The sequence below is a fragment of the Heptranchias perlo genome, chromosome 1 (genome assembly GCF_035084215.1).
Source record: "Heptranchias perlo isolate sHepPer1 chromosome 1, sHepPer1.hap1, whole genome shotgun sequence".
Classification (NCBI taxonomy): domain Eukaryota; kingdom Metazoa; phylum Chordata; class Chondrichthyes; order Hexanchiformes; family Hexanchidae; genus Heptranchias; species Heptranchias perlo.
In genome coordinates this window covers 197995848-198018950 of record NC_090325.1, presented here as the reverse complement: position 1 = coordinate 198018950, position 23103 = coordinate 197995848, and the positions used below count along the sequence as shown (strand labels likewise).

Sequence of the window (23103 nt, the reverse complement as noted above, 5' to 3'; positions counted from 1 at the left end):
GAAGAACTAAAAGGGAAGGAAAAGGAGGATTTTTGCACCATGGGATGCTCCATTATAAATGGCTATTGTGGTAGAGGCTAAAACATCATTTAAAAGGAAAGGGATAAGTATCTGAAAAGGAGGATTATAAAAGGATATGGGGGAATGGAGTTACAGGAGAGAGCGCCAGCACCAACACTGGGGGCCGAATGGCCTTCTTCTGTGCTGTAATTTCTATCATTCTATGAAAACTCTTCCTTATTGAGTCCGAGCCCAGGGAGTGGTTTAGAAATGTTGGTGCTGAGCTGAGTTTAGGACCATTTATCCTGTGAAAGATGCCCCAAATACTGAGCTCTCTGCCCTTTGTGCAATCTCTCAATTTGGTTCAGGTTGGTCTGTGCTGCCTGGTTTTGACGTGTGAAATCCAAGTTCAGATCGGCTCTGCCTCAGGCTCCCCCTTCATGTGGAACCCGAGTCCAAACCAGAGTCCAAGGAGATAGGGAGAGAGATGGGGCCTGTTAAAAGTGGCATTGACTGGGGAGCCTGAACGCACCCTGTGCAGTGCAGGGGGATTCTAGCTGTAGTTACAGGGTGAATATCAGCAGGTTATAGGATTACGACTAGTTTTAGGTAGGATGTCAGAGTGTGATACTTATTACTAGCAGTTACATATAGACTATCAGTGCATTATTGTATTACTATTGGTTATGAGTGGAATCTGATTACTACTAGTTATTGATGTAACTTCAGTGAGTTACTATTAGTTACTGGTGGAATCAAAGTTAACTCCCACCTCTGTTGCCACCCCCCCACCACACCGTGAATCCCTCCCCCTCCCTCGGTTTCCCCCCTCCCCCTGTTTCCCCCCTCCCCCTCCCTCGGTTCCCCCCCTTCCCCTCGCTACGGGAGTCCTCCTGATTCTCGGAACTTCTTGCACAACAGCTGCTGGCGTGAAACCAGGAGCAAAAATACTAAGCTACAGGGGACCCGAACTTTACAAGATAAATGCAACAACATTTGCAGATGTCATGTGATCAGATGTCACATGATCAGACCTCCAGAAATACTTCCACCCAGAGTTGGCAACCCTACTTAGAACAGAGATTGGGTCGACTGGGACTATATTCACTAGAGTTTAGAAGAATGAGAGGTGATCTCATCAAAACATATAAAATTCTAACAGGACTAGACAGACTAGAAGCAGGGAGGATGTTCCCAATGGCCGGGGAGTCCAGAACCAGGGGTCACAGTCTCAGGATACGGGGTATGCCATTTAGAACCAAGATGAGAAGAAATTTCTTCACCCAGAGGGTGGTGAACCTGTGGAATTGTCTACCACAGAAGGCAGTGGAGACCAAGTCATTAGATGTATTCAAGAAGGAGATATATTTCTTAATGCTAAAGGGATTAAGGGATATGGGGAAAAAGCGGGAACAGGGAACTGAGTTAGACAATCAGCCATGATCATTTTGAATGGCGGAGCAGGCCCGAAGGGCCAAATGGCCTACTGTTGCTCCTATTTTCTATGTTTCTATGTTTCCCACCAGCAGCTCAATTAAAGATGCTGCTCCTGCCACCATTAAAACGTTTTACTCTGCATGTGTGCCTTCAACTGGTGAGATCCTTCATGCATGCACAAAACCAAACTTTCCATATCCCAGAGCAGTTTTCATTACAGACAGGCCCATTTCTGTATTATTCTGCATTGTGGGAAATGGGGCCTCCATTATAAGGAGACTGTGATCTTCAAGCAGAAGCATGTGAGGTCCTGGTCTCATGCACGGAACTCTCCCCACATGTGAGAATCAGTAGGCCTGGGCAATTGAGTGAATAAGAATGAGGTTAATAGATCTTGAGTTAATTTTCAGCATCCATCTGCTGGCTGGGAGCTCCCACAGTTAGAGAGTTAGCAGAGGCCTAAAGCTGGCTCTGGTGGAAGAGAGAGATACACACGGAGGAAGACATACCTATGTACAATAATAACATAGGAAAGCATGGATTGAGAAAAATCCATTCATCCTTCAAACTAACTCCATCACAGAAAATGTGCAATCAACCCTATTGTGGAGTCTGCCCCACCTATCTAATCTCGAGAAAAAGTTTTGCTTTGTTTCTCATTGGCCCCTACTCCCAAAGATAGTCAAGTAAAGTTCTACATTTTCATAGAAAGTACAACATGGAAACAAGCCATTTAGCCCAACCAGTCTATGATGGTGTTTAACCCCCACGCAGACTGTAATCCTAATCCCATGTGCTTGATCGGTTCCCATATCCCTTTATCCCCCTGTCCTTCAACACCCCATCTAACCTATTCTTAAAAGTTGGCATGATCTCTCTGTTTCAATCACTAACTCCAGTAGTGCATTCCACAGTCTCACAATCCTCTATGTAAAAAGGTTTCTACAGCTCTCTGTCCTAAATCTCTTACATTTAATCTTATATTTATGTCCCTTGTTCTAGACCCATCATCCAATGGAAACAGTCTGCTTCTATCTAATCTGTCCAGTCCCTTCATAATTTAAATACTCCTATCATATCATCCCATGATCGACTCTGTTCTAACGAAAACAGCTCCAATTTTCAAGTCTTTCTTTGTATTTAGATTTCCTTATATTAGGCCGTATCCTAGTGAATCTGTGCAGTACCCTCAATTGCCTCAATATTCTTTCTATAATGTGGAGCCCAAAACTGCATTCAGTTCTCCAACTATAGTCTTACTAAAGTTTTATACAGTTTCACCATTACATCTCAACTTTTATACTTTATACTTCTTCACATTCAGGTTTCTATTAGCTTTTTTAATGACGGTATCCACTTGAGGTGCTGCTTTTAATGTCTTGTGAACATGAACCCCTAAATCTCTCTGCTCTTCCATCATCCAGCTTTCCCTCATTCAAAGTATACTTTTATTTTTTTTAAACCAAAATATACCACCTCACATTTACTGACATTGAATTCCATTTTTTGCCATTTTTTTTGCCCATTCCATCATCTTATCAACGTCTCCTTGCAGCTTCCTTTGGTCCTCAGAATTATTTACAGTGCCTCTTACTCTGAGATTACTTAATAAAAACATAAGAAATAGGAGCAGGGTTAGGCCATACGGCCCCTCGAGCCTGCTCCGCCATTCAATAAGATCATGGCTGATCTTCGAAATCAATTCCACTTTACCACTCGATCCCCATATCCCTTCATTCCCTTAGAGTCCAAAAATCTATCGATCTCAGTCTTGAATATACTCAATGACTCAGCATCCACAGCCCTCTGGGGTAGAGAAATCCAAAGATTCACAACCCTCTGGGAGAAGAAATTCCTCCTCATCTCAGTCTTAAATGGCCGACCCCTTATCCTGAGACTATGCCCCCTAGTTCTAGACTCTCCGGCCAGGGGAAACAGCCTCTCAGCATCTACACTGTCAAGTCCTCTAAAAATTTTATACGTTTCGATGAGATCACCTCTCATTCTTCTAAACTCCAGAGGATTTAGGCCCATTTTACTCAATCTCTCCTCACAGGACAACCCTCTCATCCCAGAAATCAATCCAATAAATCACCGTTGCACCGCCTCTAAGACAAACATATCCTTCCTTGGATAAGGAGACCAAAACTTATACACATTACTCTAGGTGTGATCTGACCAAAGCCCTGTACAATTGTAGCAAGAATTCCTTACTCTTGTACTCCAACCCCCTTGTAATAAAGGCCAACATACCATTTGCTTTCCTAATTGCTTGCTTTTAAAAAAAATCCTGTTGATAGGTCCCATTGTGTTCATCAATCCCTCTGATAGTCCAAAGAGTGGTAAGAATGTGGGTCGCGCTACCACAAGGAGTAGTTGAGGCGAATAGCCTAGATGCATTTAAAGGGAAGCTAGATAAACACAAGAGGGAGAATGGAATAGAAGGATATCCTGATAGAGTTAGATAAAGATGGTGGGAGGAGGCTCGTATGGAGCATAAAGGCCAGCATAGACCATTTGGGCAGAATGGCCTGTTTCTGTGCTGCAGACTCAATGTAACTATGTAAATCCTCAGAACCTGATTGTTTCCACCCAGGGTTTTAAAGGAAGTAGGTGAGGAAATTATAGGTGCTTTACCCATAGTCTTGCAAAGCTCTCCCGATAATGGCCACTTCAGTGTGGGCAGAGGTTAAAGAGTAAACATGTAGGTGTCTGATATAGCTTACTGATGGGTGTCTATCTTAGAAGAACATAAGAAATAGGAGCAGGGGTAAGCCATACAGCCCCTGTTCCACCATTCAATAAGATCATGGCTGATCTTTGACCTCAACTACACTTTCCCACCCGATCCCCATATCCTTTGACTTGTTATCCTGAGACCAAGCCCCCTAGTTCTAGATTCTCCGGCCAGGGGAAACAGCCTCTCAGCATCAACCCTGCCAAGTCCTCTAAAAATGTTATTTGTTTCGATGAGATCACCTCACATTCTTCTAAACTCCAGAGGATATAGGCCCATTTTACTCAATCTCACCTCATAGGACAACCCTCTCATCCCAGAAATCAATCCAATAAATCATTGTTGCACAATCTCTAAGGCAAGTATATCCTTCCTTAGATAAGGAGACCAAAACTGTACACAGTACTCCAGGTGTGGTCTGACCAAAGCCCTGTACAACTGCAGCAAGACTTCCTTATTCTTGTACACCAACCCCCTTGCAATAAAGGCCAACATACCATTTTTTTCCTAATTGCTTGCTGTACCTGCATGTTAATTTTCTGTGTTTTGTGTACAAGGACACTCAAATCCCTCTGAACACCAACATTTAATGGTTTCTCACCATTTAAAAAATATTCAGTTTTTCTGTTTTTCCTACCAAAGTGAATAACCTTGCATTTCCCCACATTATACTCTATCTGCCACGTTCTTACCCACTCACTTAACCTGTCGATATCCCTTTGCAGACTCTTTGCATCCTCCACACAGCTTACTTTCCCACCTAGCTTTGTCTCATCAGCAAACTACCATACCTTGCACTCGGTCCCTTCATCTAAGTCATTAATATATATTGTAAATAGCTGAGGCCCAAGCACTGATCCCTGTGGCACCCCGCTAGTTATAACCTGCCAACCCGAAAATGACCCATTTATTCCGACTCTCTGATTTCTGTCCGTTAACCAATCCTCGCTAATATATTACCCCCAATCCCATGAGCCCAAGAAACATAGAAACATAGAAAATAGGAGCAAAAGTAGGCCATTCGGCCCTTCGGACCTGCTCCGCCATTCAAAATGATCATGGCTGATCATCTAACTCAGTACCCTGTTCCCGCTTTTTCCCCATATCCCTTGATCCTTTAGCATTAAGAAATCTATCTATCTCCTTCTTGAATACATCTAATGACTTGGCCTCCACTGCCTTCTGTGGTAGAGAATTCCACAGGTTCACCACCCTCTGAGTGAAGACATTTCTCCTCATCTCGGTTCTAAATGGCATACCCTGTATCCTGAGACTGTGACCCCCTGGTTCTGGACTCCCCGGCCATCGGGAACATCCTCCCTGCATCTAGTCTGTCTAGTCCTGTTAGAATTTTATATGTTTCGATGAGATCATCTCTCATTCTTCTAAACTCTAGTAATATCAGCCTAGTCGACCCAATCTCTCCTCATACGTCAGTCCTGCCATCCCAGGAATCAGTCTGGTAAACCTTCGTTGCACTCCCTCCATGGCAAGGACATCCTTCCTCAGATAAGGAGACCAAAACTGCACACAATACTCCAGATGTGGTCTCACCAAGGCCCTGTATAACTGCAGTAAGACATCCCTGCTCCCGTACTCAAATCCTCTTGTAATGAAGGCCTACATACCATTCGCCTTTCTAACTGCTTGCTGCACCTGAATGCTCGCTTTCAGCGACTGGTGTACAAGGACACCCAGGTCTTGTTGCACCTCTCCTTTTCCCAATCTATCACCATTCAGATAATAATCTGCCTTTCTGTTTTTACAACCAAAGTGGATAACCTCACATTTATCCACGTTATACTGCATCTACCATGGTTCTTGCCCACTCACCCAACTTGTCTAAATCACATTGGAGCCTCTTTGCATCCTCCTCACAGCTCACATTCCACCCCAGCTTTGTGTCGTCTGCAAACTTGGAAATGTTAAATTTAGTTCCCTCATCCAAATCATTGATATATATTGTGAAAAACTGGGGCCCAAGCACTGATCCCTGCGGTACCCCACTATGGGCCCCAACAACATCCCGGCTGCAGTGCTGAAGACTTGTGCGCCAGAACTAGCTGCGCCTCTAGCCAAGCTGTTCCAGTACAGCTACAACACTGGCATCTACCCGACAATGTGGAAAATTGCCCGGGTATGTCCTGTCCACAAAAAGCAGGACAAATCCAATCCGGCCAATTACTGCCCCATCAGCCTACTCTCAATCATCAGCAAAGTGATGGAAGGTGTCGTCGACACTCGGCATCGGACCACTAGGCACCGGACACGACAAAGGCAAACCAAGCCCAGTCGACCCTGCAAAGTCTTCCTCACTAACATCTGGGGACTTGTGCCAAAAATAGGGAGAGCTGTCAAGCAACAGCCTGACACAGCCATAACTCACAGAATCATACCTTTCAATCAACATCCCAGACTCTTCCATCACCATCCCTGGGTATGTCCTGTCCCACCGGCAGGACAGACCCACCAGAGGTGGCGGTACAGTGATATACAGTCAGGAGGGAGAGGCCCTGGGAGTCCTCAACATTGACTCTGGAACCCATGAAATCTCATGGCATCAGGTCAAACATGGGCAAGGCAACCTCCTGCTGATTACCACCTACCGCCCTCCCTCAGCTGATGAATCAGTCCTCCTCCATGGGGAAGGACTGAGGGTAGCAAGGGCACAGAATGTACTCTGGGTGGGGGACTTCAATGTCCATCACCAAGCGTGGCTCGGGAGCACCACTACTGACCGAGCTGGCCGAGTCCTGAAGGACATAGCTGCCAGACTGGGCCTGCGGCAGGTGGTGAGCGAACCAACACGAGGGAAAAACCTACTTGACCTTGTCCTCACCAATCTACCTAACGCAAATACATCTGTCCATGACAGTATTGGTAGGAGTGACCACCGCACAGTCCTCATGGAGACAAAGTCCCGTCTTCGCACTGAGGACACCATCCAACGTTGTTGTGTGGCACTATCACCATGCTAAATGGGATAGATTCAGAACAGATCTAGCAACTCAAAACTGGGCATCCATGAGACGCTGTGGGCCATCAGCAGCAGCAGAATTGTATTCCAGCACAATCTGTAACTTCATGGCCCGGCATATTCCTCACTCTACCATTACCAACAAGCCAGGGGATCAACCCTGGTTCAATGAGGAGTGTATAATAGCATGCCAGGAGCAGCATCAGGCATACCTAAAAATGAGGTGCCAACCTGGTGAAGCTACAACACAGGACTACATGCATGCTACACAACGGAAGCAACATGCTATAGACAGAGCTAAGCAATTCCATAACCAACAGATCAGATCAAAGCTCTGCAGTCCTGCCACATCCAGTTGTGAATGGTGGTGGACAATTAAACAACCAACGGGAGGAGGAGGCTCTGTAAACATCCCCATCCTCAATGATGGCGGAGTCCAGCACGTGAGTGCAAAAGATAAGGCTGAAGCGATTGCAACCATCTTCAGCCAGAAGTACCGAGTGGATGATCCATCTCGACCTCATCCCAATATTCCAACCATAACAGAAGCCAGTCTTCAGCCAATTCGATTCACTCCATGTGATATCAAGAAACAGCTGAGTGCACTGGATACAGCAAAGGCTATGGGCCCCGACAACATCCCGGCTGTCATGCTGAAGACTTGTGCTCCAGAACTAGCTGCGCCTCTAGCCAAACTGTTCCAGTACAGCTACAACACTGGCATCTACCCGACAATGTGGAAAATTGCCCAGGTATGTCCTGTCCACAAAAAGCAGGACAAATCCAATCCAGCCAATTACCGCCCCATCAGTCTACTCTCAATCATCAGCAAAGTGATGGAAGGTATTGTCGACAGTGCTATCAAGCGGCACTTACTCACCAATAACCTGCTTACCGATGCCCAGTTTGGGTTCCGCCAGGACCACTCGGCTCCAGACCTCATTGCAGCCTTGGTCCAAACATGGACAAAAGAGCTGAATTCCAGAGGTGAGGTGAGAGTGACTGCCCTTGACATCAAGGCAGCATTTGACCGAGTGTGGCACCAAGGAGCCCTAGTAAAATTGAAGTCAATGGGAATCAGGGGGAAAACTCTCCAGTGGCTGGAGTCATACCTAGCACAAAGGAAGATGGTAGTGGTTGTTGGAGGCCAATCATCTCAGCCCCAGGAAATTGCTGCAGGAGTTCCTCAAGGAAGTGTCCTAGGCCCAACCATCTTCAGCTGCTTCATCAAAGACCTTCCCTCCATCATAAGGTCAGAAATGGGGATGTTCGCTGATGATTGCACAGTGTTCAGTTCCATTCGCAACCCCTCAGGTAATGAAGCAGTCCGTGCCCGCAAGCAGCAAGACCTGGACAACATCCAGGCTTGGGCTGATAAGTGGTAAGTAACATTCGCGCCAGACAAGTGCCAGGCAATGACCATCTCCAACAAGAGAGAGTCTAGCCACCTCCCCTTGACATTCAATGGCATTACAATCGCCAACATCCTGGGGGTCACCATTGACCAGAAACTTAACTGGACCAGCCACATAAATACTGTGGCTACAAGAGCAGGTCAGAAGCTGGGTATTCTGCGGCGAGTGACTCACCTCCTGCCTCCCCAAAGCCTGACCACCATCTACAAGGCACAGGTCAGGAGTGTGTTGGAATACTCTCCACTTGCCTGGATGAGTGCAGCTCCAACAACACTCAAGAAGCTTGATACCATCCAGGGCAAAGCAGCCCGCTTGATTGGCATCCATTACCCTAAACATTCACTCCCTTCATCACCGACGCACCGTGGCTGCAGTGTGTACCATCCACAGGATGCACTGCAGCAACTCGCCAAGGCTTCTTCGACAGCACCTCCCAAACCCGCGACCTCTACCACCTAGAAGGACAAGGGCACCACCTGCACGTTCCCCTCCAAGTCACACACCATCCCGACTTGGAAAAATATATCGCTGTTCCTTCATCGTCGCTGGGTCAAAATGCTGCAACTCTCTTCCTAACAGCACTGTGGGAGAACCTTCACCACATGGACTGCAGCGGTTCAAGAAGGCAGCTCACCACCACCTTCTCAAGGGCAATTAGGGATGGGCAATAAATGCTGGCCTTGCCAGCGATGCCCACATCCCATGAACGAATAATAAAAAAACACATCCACTGGTTCTCCCCGATCTACTAGTTACATCCTCTAAAAACTCCAGTAGATTTGTTAAGCATGATTTCCCTTTCATAAACCCATGCTGACTTTGTCCAATCCCATTAATGCCTTCCAAGTGTTCTGTTATCACATCTTTTATAATAGACTCTAGCATTTTCCCTACTACTGATGCTAGGCTAACTGGTCTGTAATTCCCTGTTTTTTCTCTCCCTCCTTTTTTAAATAGGGGGGTTACATTTGCCACCCTCTGTAGGAACTGTTCCAGAGTCTATAGAATTTTGGAAGATGATCACCATTGCATCCACTATTTCCAGGGCCACTTCCTTTAGTACTCTGGGATGTAGATTATCAGGCCCTGGGGATTTGTCAGCCTTTAGCCCCATTAATTTCCCTAGTACTATTTTTTTTTAACTAATACTGGTTTCTTTCAGTTCCTCCCTCTCAGTAGACCCTTGGTTCCCTAACATTTCTGGCAGGTTATTTGTGTCCTCCTTTGTGAAGAAAGTATGTGTTTAATTGTTCTGCCATTTCTTTGTTCCCCATTATAATTTCCCCCATTTCTGACTGTAAGGGACCTACATTTGTCTTCACTAATCTTTTTCTCTTGACATATTTATAGAAGCTTTTACAGTCAGTTTTTATGTTCCCTGCTAGTTTACTCTCATACTCTATTTTTCCTCTCTTAATCTATCTCTTTGTCCTCCTTTGCTGAATTCTGAACTGCTCCCAATCCTCAGGCTTGCCGCTTTTTCTGGCAATTTTATATGTCTCCTCTTTGGATCTAATACTATCCCTAATTTCTTTTGTAAGCCATGGTTGAGCCACCTTTCCTGTTTTATTTTTGCGCCAGACTGGAATGAATAATTGTTGTAATTCCTGCACACGTTCTTTAAATATTAGCCGTTACCTATCCACCGTCATCCATTTTTGTAAAGTTCCCCAATCTATCATAGCCAACTCATACCTCATACTTTCGTAATTTCCTTTATTTAGAGTCAGGACCCTAGTTTCGGATTCAACTACTTCACTCTCCATCTTAATGAGGAATTCTATCATGTTATGGTCGCTCTTCCCTAAGGGACCCCGAACAACAAGATTGTTAATTAATCCTTTCTCACTGCCCAATACCCAGTCTGTTCTCTAGTTGGTTCCTCAATGTATTGGTCTAGAAAACCATCACGTACACACTCCAGGAATTCCTCCCCCACAGTATTATTGTTAATTTCGTTTGACCAATCTATATGTATATTAAAGTCACCCATGATTATGGTTGTACCCTTCTTGCATGCGTCTCTAATTTCCTGTTTAATGCCCTCCCCTACATCTCCACTACTGTTTGGGGGCCTATAGACAACCCCCACCAATGTTTTCTGCCCCATGGTGTTTCTTAGCTCCGCCCATACAGATTCCACATCGTGATTTTCCAAGCCAATATCCTTCCTCACTATTGCATTGATTTCCTCCTTTACTAACAACGCTACCCCACCTCCTTTCCCTTTTTGCCTGTCCTTCCTAAATATTGAATACCCCTGGATGTTCAGTTCCCATCCTTGGTTACCCTGCAACCATGTCTCCGTAATCGCAACTATATCATAACCGTTAATATCTATCTGCGCTGTTAAATCATCTAGCTTATTGCGAATGCTCCGCGCATTAAGACACAATGCCATTAGACTTGTCTTTTTAAGATTGCTAGTCATCTTAGTTTTATTTTGCACTATGGCCCTATTTGTTTTTCACCTTTGTTTTCTCTGCCTTCCACTTTTGTTTCTATCCTTATTTCCCCTCCTCTGTCTCCCTGCTAAGATTCCCATCCCCCTGCCATTCTAGTTTAAACCTTCCCCAACAGCACTAGCAAACACCCCCGCGAGGACATCGGTCCCGGTCCTGCTCGGGTGTAACCCGTCCCGCTTGTACAGGTCCCACCTTCCCCAGAACCGGTCCCAATGTGCCAGGAATTTAAATCCCTCCCTCCGACACCATCCCTGCAGCCACGCATTCATCCGGTCTATTCTCCTGTTCCTATACTCACTAGCACGTGGCACTGGTAGTAATCCTCAGATCACTACCTTTGAGGTCCTGCTTTTTAATTTATCTCCTAACTCCTTGAATTCACCTTGCCGGACCTCATCCCTTTTCTTACCTATGTCGTTGGTACCGATATGTACCACGACTACTGGCTGTTCACCCTCCCCCTCCAGAATGCCCTGCAGCCGCTCCGTGACATCCTTGACCATCGCACCGGGGAGGCAACATACCATCCTGGAGTCACGTTTGCAGCTGCAGAAACGCCTATCTGTTCCCCTTACAATTGAATCCCCTATCACTATAGCCCTGCCACTCTTATTCCTCCCCTCCTGTGCAGCAGAGCCACCCGTGGTGCCACAAACTTGGCTCTTGCTGCTTTCCCCTGATAAGCCATTCCCCTAACAGTATCCAAAGCGGTATATCTGTTTGAGAGGGAGATGGCCCCAAGGAACTCCTGCTCTACCTGCCTAGTCCTTTTACTCTGTCTGGCGGTCACCCATTTCCTTTCTGACTGCATAATCTTTACCTGCGGTGTGACCACCTCACTGAACGTGCTATCCACGATAATCTCCGCATCGCGGATGCTCCAAAGTGAATCCACCCGCAGCTCCAGCTCCGAAATGCGGTTAGGCAGTAGCTGCAGCTGGACGCACTTCCTGCACACATGGTCGCCAGGGACACCGGTAGTGTCCATGACTTCCCACATAGTGCAGGAGGAGCATATCACAGTTGCGAGCTCTGCTGCCATGACTTGCCTTAGATTTACACTGCGTTCACCTCTCGGATTCTCTTCCCGCTCTCGGGACTCCCTTTTAAACTGCGCTCACCTCTCAAACTCTTTTCCCGCTCTCGGACTCTCCTTTTACACTGCATTCATCTCTCGGACTCTCTTCCTGCTCTTGGGACTCTCCTTTTACACCGCGCTCACCTCTTGGAACTCTCCTTTTACGCTGCGCAAATATATACTTGTAGAAGCTCACAGCACTGGTGTGAAAAGTACAATTGTCACACTGGTATAATAGATTTTTGGTACTTTTAAGAGGTTGGGCCAAGTGTAGGGAGCTTTAAGCTTCCTTTCCCCCAAGAATACCTGATGAAGCTGTATGCCCAAAATTGAAAAGTGGCCCATTCCACAAAACTCTCATCCTTCACCTTCGTGACCATAAAGTTGTATTTTTTTTGAAAAAGGAAAACAAGTTAAACTTATTTCCTTTCAAACAGGTTCTTGTGCAGGATGCACCCCCGTGGTGAGGTATGGGCCTGTCCAGGTGTGGCACAGCAAGAAATATTGATAAAGCTAAGCTATGGAATGAGAAACGTTGCCCAAATTTCATAGCAAGCAGTGTGACTTGAGGAACGATTTAAGCTCCTGCTGATGGGCAAAAAGTAACCATGTAAATGGAATCTGTTGAAGAGGAAAGTTTATAAAATCCGGAAGTAAAGCACCAATTAAAGCAGTCTCCGATATTTGCTGCAAGTGATGACCAATTAACTTTTTATGGACTAAATTATGCAGGTGTGTGGGAAGGTTATCAAGTATTTGCATAAGTAGTAAGAAATAAAATATAGAATTAAACTACTCAATACATTATGACGAATACCAATTAGCTGCTGCACTTTTAAAGCATTAATTGAATGCCAGGTTCTGACACAATATGTTATCACCTGGCTTAAAACATTGCCAATTATTTGTATTCTACATATCCTACAAGTTAAAGTGTTTTTCAGAGCTGTTGAAGCAGTACTTGTTTCACTTACAAGGCAGGGGACCTTATACCAGGCATACAATACTCAGCCTCTTGAAAGAGTTCAACAAATATAATGCAGAGTAGGGAGGTTATGCTAGAACTAATAAAACACTAGTTAGGCCACAGCTTGAGTACAGTTCTGGTCACCACATTACAGGAAAGGTGTAATTGCACTGTAGAGTAAACAGAGGAGATTTTTGAGGATGTTGCCAGAACTGGAGAATTTTAGCTATGGGGAAAGATAGGATAGGCTGCAGTTGTTTTCTTTGGAACAAAGGAGGCTGAGGGGAGATTTAATTGAGGTGTATAAAATTATGAGGTCCTAGATAGAGTGGATAGGAAGGACATATTTCCCTTCGCAGAGAGGTCAATGACCAGGGGGGCACAGATTTAAAATAATTGGTAGAAGGATTAGAGGGGAGCTGAGGAGAATTTTTTTCACCCAGAGGGTGCTAGTGGTCTGGAACTCACTGCCTGAAAGGATGGTAGAGGCAGAAACCCTCATCACATTTAAAAAGTACTTGGATATGCACTTAAGTGCTGTAACTTACAAGGTTACAGACCAAGTGCTGGAAAATGGGATTCGGCATGATAGCTCTTTTTTGGCTGGCACAGATACATTGGGCTGAATGACGACCTTCTGTGCCGTAAATTTCTATGAGTAGTATTAACAACAAAGAGAATGCAGTGGTCCAAAACTGTGGCCTCCTGCACCTCCCCTTGTCAGATTTACCATCTGGCCTCGTCTGTATAGCACCAAGTTTATAAAGTATATTATTATTTTTTTTAATGCAAGTACAGCAGCTGTTGCACATGCTCAACTGTACACACAGCATACTGTACTCAATGTACACTGTACACACAGCATACTGTACTCAATGTACACTGTACACACAGCATACTGTACTCAATGTACACTGTACACACAGCATACTGTACTCAATGTACAGTGTTCACACAGCATACTGTACTCAATGTACACTGTACACACAGCATACTGTACTCAATGTACAGTGTTCACACAGCATACTGTACTCAATGTACACTGTACACACAGCATACTGTACTCAATGTACACTGTACACACAGCATACTGTACTCAATGTACAGTGTTCACACAGCATACTGTACTCAATGTACACTGTACACACAGCATACTGTACTCAATGTACACTGTACACACAGCATACTGTACTCAATGTACACTGTACACACAGCATACTGTACTCAATGTACACTGTACACACAGCATACTGTACTCAATGTACAGTGTTCACACAGCATACTGTACTCAATGTACACTGTACACACAGCATACTGTACTCAATGTACACTGTACACACAGCATACTGTACTCAATGTACACACAGCATACTGTACTCAATGTACACACAGCATACTGTACTCAATGTACACTGTACACACAGCATACTGTACTCAATGTACAGTGTACACACAGCATACTGTACTCAATGTACAGTGTTCACACAGCATACTGTACTCAATGTACACTGTACACACAGCATACTGTACTCAATGTACACTGTACACACAGCATACTGTACTCAATGTACACTGTACACACAGCATACTGTACTCAATGTACAGTGTTCACACAGCATACTGTACTCAATGTACACTGTACACACAGCATACTGTACTCAATGTACACTGTACACACAGCATACTGTACTCAATGTACAGTGTACACACAGCATACTGTACTCAATGTACACTGTACACACAGCATACTGTACTCAATGTACACTGTACACACAGCATACTGTACTCAATGTACACTGTACACACAGCATACTGTACTCAATGTACACTGTACACACAGCATACTGTACTCAATGTACAGTGTACACACAGCATACTGTACTCAATGTACACTGTACACACAGCATACTGTACTCAATGTACACTGTACACACAGCATACTGTACTCAATGTACACTGTACACACAGCATACTGTACTCAATGTACAGTGTACACACAGCATACTGTACTCAATGTACACTGTACACACAGCATACTGTACTCAATGTACAGTGTACACACAGCATACTGTACTCAATGTACACTGTACACACAGCATACTGTACTCAATGTACACTGTACACACAGCATACTGTACTCAATGTACACTGTACACACAGCATACTGTACTCAATGTACAGTGTACACACAGCATACTGTACTCAATGTACACTGTACACACAGCATACTGTACTCAATGTACACTGTACACACAGCATACTGTACTCAATGTACACTGTACACACAGCATACTGTACTCAATGTACACTGTACACAGCATACTGTACTCAATGTACAGTGTTCACACTGTGTAATTCTCAGTGTTCACACTGTACACACGTGCTGGGGAATAGCAGGTTACTTCTTAGACATTCGGGCCATTTTTTTGGCTGCCACATTCTCGCTTCCGCTGGTAAAACTGCCTCTTATTGTAAACAGATCCGGTTCGACTGCAGTGAGAGCACAAGGTCGTCACGAAGCCTTCGGTTAGTTTGCACTGATATAATTGCTGAGTTTATTCATTCCCTGTGTATCCAATGCAGGAGAGGGAGCTTCTCGATATTCAATTTACAATAAAACCAGACCATTCTGCCTGTGCCAGCTCCTTAATTGGAGATGTTTTTGCTAATCCATTCTTACTCTTTTATAATTTTCCTTTTTAAATACGTATCCAATTAATCCCAGTCCTGGGCCCCGAGCTCCCGTGGTGGAGCCCACGGCGGAAGCTTTAACTCTAAGTCCCGGCGCTAACCTCCGCTTCAATCGCCTCTCGGGCTTCGCCGAACAGCCTCTCCCAGGCGGCGTAGATGATGCCTCCGACCAGAGCGACCGTCACTCCGATCAGCCCGATCCGATAGATCTCGTACATCTGGAAATGATGGAAACCGACCTCCGGAGTCAGCGAGAAGCAGGCGGGCGGGGCGCTGCGCACATTCCGGGTCCGCTCCGAGCCGCCGCCTCACAGCCTGAAATGCAGCAGCCGAGGGGAAGAGGAACCGGCTCCACCTCGGGTCACAGCGGAGGCGGCACCGACCCGCTCACCTCACCTCACCTCACCGACACCGCCCTCTGTGAGCGGAGCCGTCGCATTGTGATCAGCTGCATCCGTCAGCCGGCACCGAGCAGCCTCGGCACCTCCGGCCATTGCAGCCGGAGCTCCTTTCTACCATGGGGAGGGTCAAATCACTGTCACTGGCAGTACAGAGCCCCCCCCCCGTCCATGGGGAGGGACAGACAGACAGACAGACAGACACTGTCACTACAGAACCCACCCCGTCCATGGGGAGGGACAGACAGACAGACACTGTCACTACAGAGCCCCCCCCCCAGTCCATGGGGAGGGTCAAATCACTGTCAGTGGCAGTACAGAGCCCCCCCCCCCCGTCCATGGGGAGGGACAGACAGACAGACAGACACTGTCACTACAGAGCCCCCCCCCCCCAGTCCATGGGGAGGGACAGACAGTCACTGTCACTACAGAACCCACCCCGTCCATGGGGAGGGACAGACAGATACTGGCAGTACAGAGCCTCCGTCCATGGGGAGGGACAGGCAGTCACTGTCACTACAGAGCCCCCGTCCATGGGGAGGGACAGGCAGTCACTGTCACTACAGACCCCTGTCCATGGGGAGGGTCAGGCAGTCACTGTCACTACAGACCCCTGTCCATGGGGAGGGACAGGCAGTCACTGTCACTACAGAGCCCCCGTCCATGGGGAGGGACAGGCAGTCACTGTCACTACAGACCCCTGTCCATGGGGAGGGTCAGGCAGTCACTGTCACTACAGACCCCTGTCCATGGGGAGGGTCAGGCAGTCACTGTCACTACAGACCCCTGTCCATGGGGAGGGTCAGGCAGTCACTGTCACTACAGACCCCTGTCCATGGGGAGGGTCAGGCAGTCACTGTCACTACAGACCCCTGTCCATGGGGAGGGTCAGGCAGTCACTGTCACTACAGAGTCCCCCCCCCCCCACCCCGGTCCATGGGGAGGGACATGCAGTCAATGTCACTACAGAGCCCTTGTCCATTTTATTTGTAGTTACCCATCATTAAACTTTGCTGTTCTGGTCATTTCCCTCATTCTCTTCCTCCTCATGACCCAATTCCGTCACTTTTTTTTAGAAAAACTTACTCATGTTTAATTTACCTTTTCTCTATCACCCTGGATTCAGCACTGCCGCTTTTAAAAGTGTTCTTAACACCTCCTTCCGAGACTATTCTTAGTGACTCAGTTTCTGCTTTTTGTGCAGTTTTCTAGTCTTTCAAAATAGTGCCATAATTTTACGCTCTTAATGCATTTGAACAAACCACCCTTTCCTGACAATTTAATCAAAAATTAATTTTTAAGTTGAATTACTGATGCACTCCACCCAAAATTGTGGTTTTTTAAAAAAAAATACCAATTTATCCATTTTCTCCTAGCATCTTGAAGAGCTCCCATAAGATGTTTGCACAGGCAGGATGAGTGTAGTTTATCTCTATTTAAATATTTACTTTAGAGCAGATCACGATGGGAGCTATTTACCGCTGCTATAAACAGTTCCCCGAAGAATGCTTGAATGACTTTTGATTCTATAATAGAAGGTTTGCCTATCAGATTCCACAATTCAGGCAAGTTTCTGAAACCCTGCAACTTTGGCTATAATCCTTCATTTTGAAATCCAGCACTGCCATTATTGCAAGATTAAGTCACTCAAATTGGTCCCAGAGCTTCCTGGAAATATGAGCCAGCTCCCTGTGTTTATGTTGCCAAATCCACTTTCCATTGGCTGGAGACAGACCGGTAGACCCAAATAAAACCAGCTCTACAGAAACCGGATTTAATAATATAAATGCCAATAGCAGCTCCCAGAATCTGACCAATATAAAAGTCCCTTTAGACAATCGTGCCTCTTAAAAGCAAATTGAAATTACCAAAACAGACAAAATAGCTGGTGTAGCATTCTTTAGATCAAAAGCAAAATACTGCAGATGCTGGAAATCTTAAATAAAAACAGAAAATGCTGGAAATACTCCCAAGTCAGTCAACATCTGTGGAGAAAGAAACAGAGTTAATGTTTCAGGTCGATGACCTTTTGGAAGAAGTTAAAGATTTAAGTTTTTAAGCAAATACAGAGCCAGGGAAAAAGGGGAGGGCAGGAGTGATTAAATGACAAAAGGGATGATGGTGCAAGGGTCAAAATCCTGGAACTCCCTTCCTAACAGCACTGTGGGAGAACCGTCACCACACGGACTGCAGCGGTTCAAGAAGGCGGCTCACCACCACCTTCTCAAGGGCAATTAGGGATGGGCAATAAATGCCGGCCTTGCCAGCGACGCCCACATCCCGTGAACGAATAAAAAAAAAAGGGTGGTAATGGGACAAGAAACAAAAGATTGATCAGGAGTAGCTGTAAATGGCAACAGCAGAACCATTACCAGCACCTGCTGACTGAAAAATTGGGAGCGGTGGTTATGATCTTAAGTTAGGAACATAGGAACAGGAGTAGGCCATTCAGCCCCTCGTGCCTGCTCCAGGATTTTGACCCAGCGACGATGAAGGAACGGCGATATATTTCCAAGTCGGGATGATGTGTGATTTGGAGGGGAACGTGCAGGTGCTGTTGTTCCTATGTGCCTACTGTCCTTGTCGTTCTATGTGGTAAAGGTCGCGGGTTTGGGAGGTGCTGTTGAAGATGCCTTGGCGAGTTGCTGCAGTGCATCCTGTGGATGGTACACACTGCAGCCACGGTGCGCCGGTGATGAAGGGAGTGAACGTTTAGGGTGGTAGATGGGGTGCCAATCAAGCGGGCTGCTTCGTCCTGAATGGTGTCGAGCTTCTTGAACGTTGTTGGAGCTGCACTCATCCAGGCAAGTGGAGAGTATTCCATCACACTCCTGACTTGTGCCTTGTAGATGGTGGAAAGGCTATAGGGAGTCAGGAGGTGAGTCACTCGCCGCAGAATACCCAGCCTCTGACCTGCTTGTGCAGCCACAGTATTTATGTGGCTGGACCAGTTAAGTTTCTGGTCAATGGTGACCCTCAGGATGTTGATGGTGGGGGCTTTGGCGATGGTAATGCCATTGAATAGCAAGGGGAAGGTGGTTGGACTCTCTTGTTGGAGATGGTCATTGCCTGGCGCGAATGTTACTTGCCACTTATCAGCCCAAGCCTGGATGTTGTCCAGGTCTTGCTGCATGCGGGCACGGACTGCATCATTATCCGAGGGGTTACGAATGGAACTGAACACTGTGCAATCATCAGCGAACATCCCCATTTCTAACCTTGTGATGGAGGGAAGGTCATTGATGAAGCAGCTGAAGATGGTTGGGCTTAGGACACTGCCCTGAGGAACTCCTGCAGCAATGTCCTGGAGCTGAGATGATTGGCCTCCAACAACCACTACCATCTTCCTTTGTGCTAGGTCTGGTAACCCCAATGTAGAGGAGACTGCATTGTGAGCAGCGAATACAGTATATTAAATTGAAAGTAGTACAAGTAAATCGCTGTTTCGTTTGGGACCCTGGACGGTGGGAATGGAGGAGGTGAAGGGACGGGCGTTGCATCTCCTGCGCTTGCACGGGAAAGTGCTGTGGGAAGGGGGCGTTGGGGTAATGGAAGAGTGGACCAGGGTGTCATGAAGGAAATGGTCCCTTCAGAATGCTGAAAAGGCAGATGTGTTTGGTGATGGCATCGTGCTGGAGATGGCAGAAATGGCAGAGGATGATACGTTGAATGTGGAGGTTGGTGGCATGGAAGGTGAGGACAAGGGGGACCCTATCATGTTTCTGGGAGGGGAAGGGGTGAGGAAATGGGATTCGATCGAGGGCCGAGTGAAGTTCAACGGAAGCTCGAGGAACAGCACCTCATCTTTCGATTAGGCACTTTACAACCTTCCCGACTCATTGATTTAATTAACAGGGTACTTTCTAAATGGTAAAAAGTTAAAAACAGTGGATGTCCAAAGGGCCTTAGGGGTTCAGGTACATAGATCATTGAAGTGTCATGAACAGGTGCAGAAAATAATCAATAAGGCTAATGAAATGCTGGCCTTTATATCTAGAGGACTGGAGTACAAGGGGGCAGAAGTTATGCTGCAGCTATATAAAACCCTGGTTAGACCGCACCTGGAGTATTGTGAGCAGTTCTGGGCACCGCACCTTCGGAAGGACATATTGGCCTTGGAGGGAGTGCAGCGTAGGTTTACTAGAATGATACCAGGACTTCAAGGGTTAAGTTACGAGGAGAGATTACACAAATTGGGGTTGTATTCTCTGGAGTTTCGAAGGTTAAGGGGTGATCTGATCTAAGTTTATAAGATATTAAGGGGAACAGATAGGGTGGATAGAGAGAAACTATTTCCGCTGGTTGGGGATTTTAGGAGTAGGGGGCACAGTCTAAAAATTAGAGCCAGACCTTTCAGGAGCGAGATTAGAAAACATTTCTACACACAAAGGGTTGTAGAAGTTTGGAACTCTCTTCCGCAAACGGCAATTGATACTAGCTCAATTGCTAAATTTAAATCTGCGATAGATAGCTTTTTGGCAACCAAAGGTATTAAGGGATATGGGCCAAAGGCAGGCAAATGGAGTTAGATCACAGATCAGCCATGATCTTATCAAATGGCGGAGCAGGCACGAGGGGCTGAATGGCCTACTCCTGTTCCTATGTTCCTAACTTAAGATCATAACCACCGCTCCCAATTTTTCGGACAGCAGGTGCTGGTAATGGTTCTGCTGTTGCCATTTACAGCTTGTCCAGATCCATCTTTTGTTTCTTTACTTGTCCCATTACCACCACCTTTGCCTTGCACCATCATCCCTTTTGTCATTTAGGAACAGGAGTAGGCCATTCGGCCCCTCGTTGAACTTCACTAGGCCCTCTCTTTTTGTAGCTCTTACTATCTGTTTTGTGACCCTTTGTTGATCTTTGTATCTTTCCCATTCACCAGGATCTGTGCCATTTTTTGCCTTTTTGTATGCCTTTCCTTATGTCTAATACTGTGCCTTACCTCTTTAGTTGTCCATGGCTGTTTTTTTTTGGCAAGTAGAGTTCTTGCCCCTCAGTGGTATAAACCGATTCTGTATCACGTTAAATGTTTCTTTAAACATTTCCCATTGATAATCAGTCGTTTTATCCATTAACAGATTTGACCAGTTTACTGTGGACAGTCTCCGTCTCATCCCATTGAAGTCGGCCTTACCCAAGTCTAGAATAAGAACATAAGAACATAAGAAATTGGAGCAGGAGTAGGCCAATCGGCCCCTCGAGCCTGCTCCGCCATTCAATAAGATCATGGCTGATCTGATCCCAACCACAAATCTAAAGAACACAAGAAGTCGGAGCAGGACCCGGCCACATAGCCCCTGGGCCCTCTCCGCCACCCACAGGGCATTGACCGATCCGAACTCAGCTTCATGTCCAATTTCCTGCCCGCTCCCCATAACCCCTAATTCCCTTTACTTCTAGGAAACTGTCTATTTCTGTTTTAAATTTATCTAGTGATGTAGCTTCCACAGCTTCCTGGGGCAGCAAATTCCACAGACCTACCACCCTCTGAGTGAAGAAGTTTCTCCTCATCTCAGTTTTGAAAGAGCAGCCCCTTATTCTAAGATTATGCCCCCTAGTTCTAGTTTCACCCATCTTTGGGAACATCCTTACTGCATCCACCCGATCAAGACCCTTCACAATCTTATATGTTTCAATAAGATCGCCTCTCATTCTTCTGAACTCCAATGAGTAGAGTCCCAATCTACTCAACCTCTCCTCATATGTCCGCCCCCTCATCCCCGGGATTAACCGAGTGAACCTTCTTTGTACTGCCTCGAGAGCAAGTATGTCTTTTCTTAAGTATGGAGACCAAAACTGTATGCAGTATTCCAGGTGCGGTCTCACCAATACCTTATATAACTGCAGCAATACCTCCTTGTTTTTATATTCTATCCCCCTAGCAATAAAAGCCAACATTCCGTTGGCTTTCTTGATCACCTGCTGCACCTGCATACCAACTTTTTGATTTTCTTGCACTAGGACCCCCAGATCCCTTTGTACTGCAGTACTTTCCAGTCTCTCGCCATTAAGAAAATAACTTGCTCTCTGATTTTTCCTGCCAAAGTGCATAACCTCACATTTTCCAATATTATATTGCATCTGCCAAATCTCCGCCCACTCACCCAGCCTGTCTATATCCCCTTGCAGGTTTTTTATGTCCTCCTCACTCTCTACTTTCCCTCCCATCTTTGTATCATCTGCAAATTTTGATATGTTGCACTCGGTCCCCTCCTCCAAATCGTTAATATAGATTGTAAAGAGTTGGGGACCCAGCACCGACCCCTGTGGAACACCACTGGTTACTGGTTGCCAGTCCGAAAATGAACCATTTATCCCAACTCTCTGCTTCCTGTTCGATAACCAATCCTCCACCCATGCCAGAATATTACCCCCAATCCCGTGATTTTTTATCTTAAGTAATAATCTTTTATGTGGCACCTTGTCGAATGCCTTCTGGAAGTCTAAATACACTACGTCCACTGGTTCCCCTTTATCCACCCTATACGTTATATCCTCGAAGAACTCAAGCAAATTTGTCAGACATGACTTCCCCTTCATAAAGCCATGCTGACTTTGTCCTATTAAATTATGCTTATCTAAATGTTCCGTTACTGTCTCCTTAATAATAGACTCCAAAATTTTACCCACCACAGATGTTAAGCTAACTGGCCTATAATTTCCAGCCTTCTGCCTACTACCCTTTTTAAATAACGGTGTTACATTAGCAGTTTTCCAATCTGCCGGGACCTCTCCTGAGTCCAGGGAATTTTGGAAAACTATCACCAAAGCATCCACAATCCCTACTGCCACTTCCCTCAAGACCCTAGGATGGAAGCCATCAGGTCCAGGGGATTTATCCGCCTTGAGTCCCATTATTTTACTGAGTACCATCTCTTGAGTGATTTTAATCGTATTTAGCTCCTCCCCCCCGAGTTTGTCCAGTGTTGGGATAT

General features: G+C 45.9%; 1 protein-coding gene across 1 annotated transcript in view; it reads right to left on the bottom strand.

Annotated features, from left to right (window-relative positions):
- Positions 1-16290, bottom strand: part of LOC137331278 (ADP-ribosylation factor-like protein 9) — a 45388-nt gene extending 29098 nt beyond the window's left edge. Inside the window, exon 1 of the mRNA XM_067994978.1 lies at positions 15869-16290. Within this exon, the coding sequence (XP_067851079.1) occupies positions 15869-15985 (117 nt within the window). The 5' untranslated portion in view covers positions 15986-16290. The remainder of the gene's footprint in view (positions 1-15868) is intronic.
- Positions 16291-23103: the final 6813 nt, after the last annotated feature.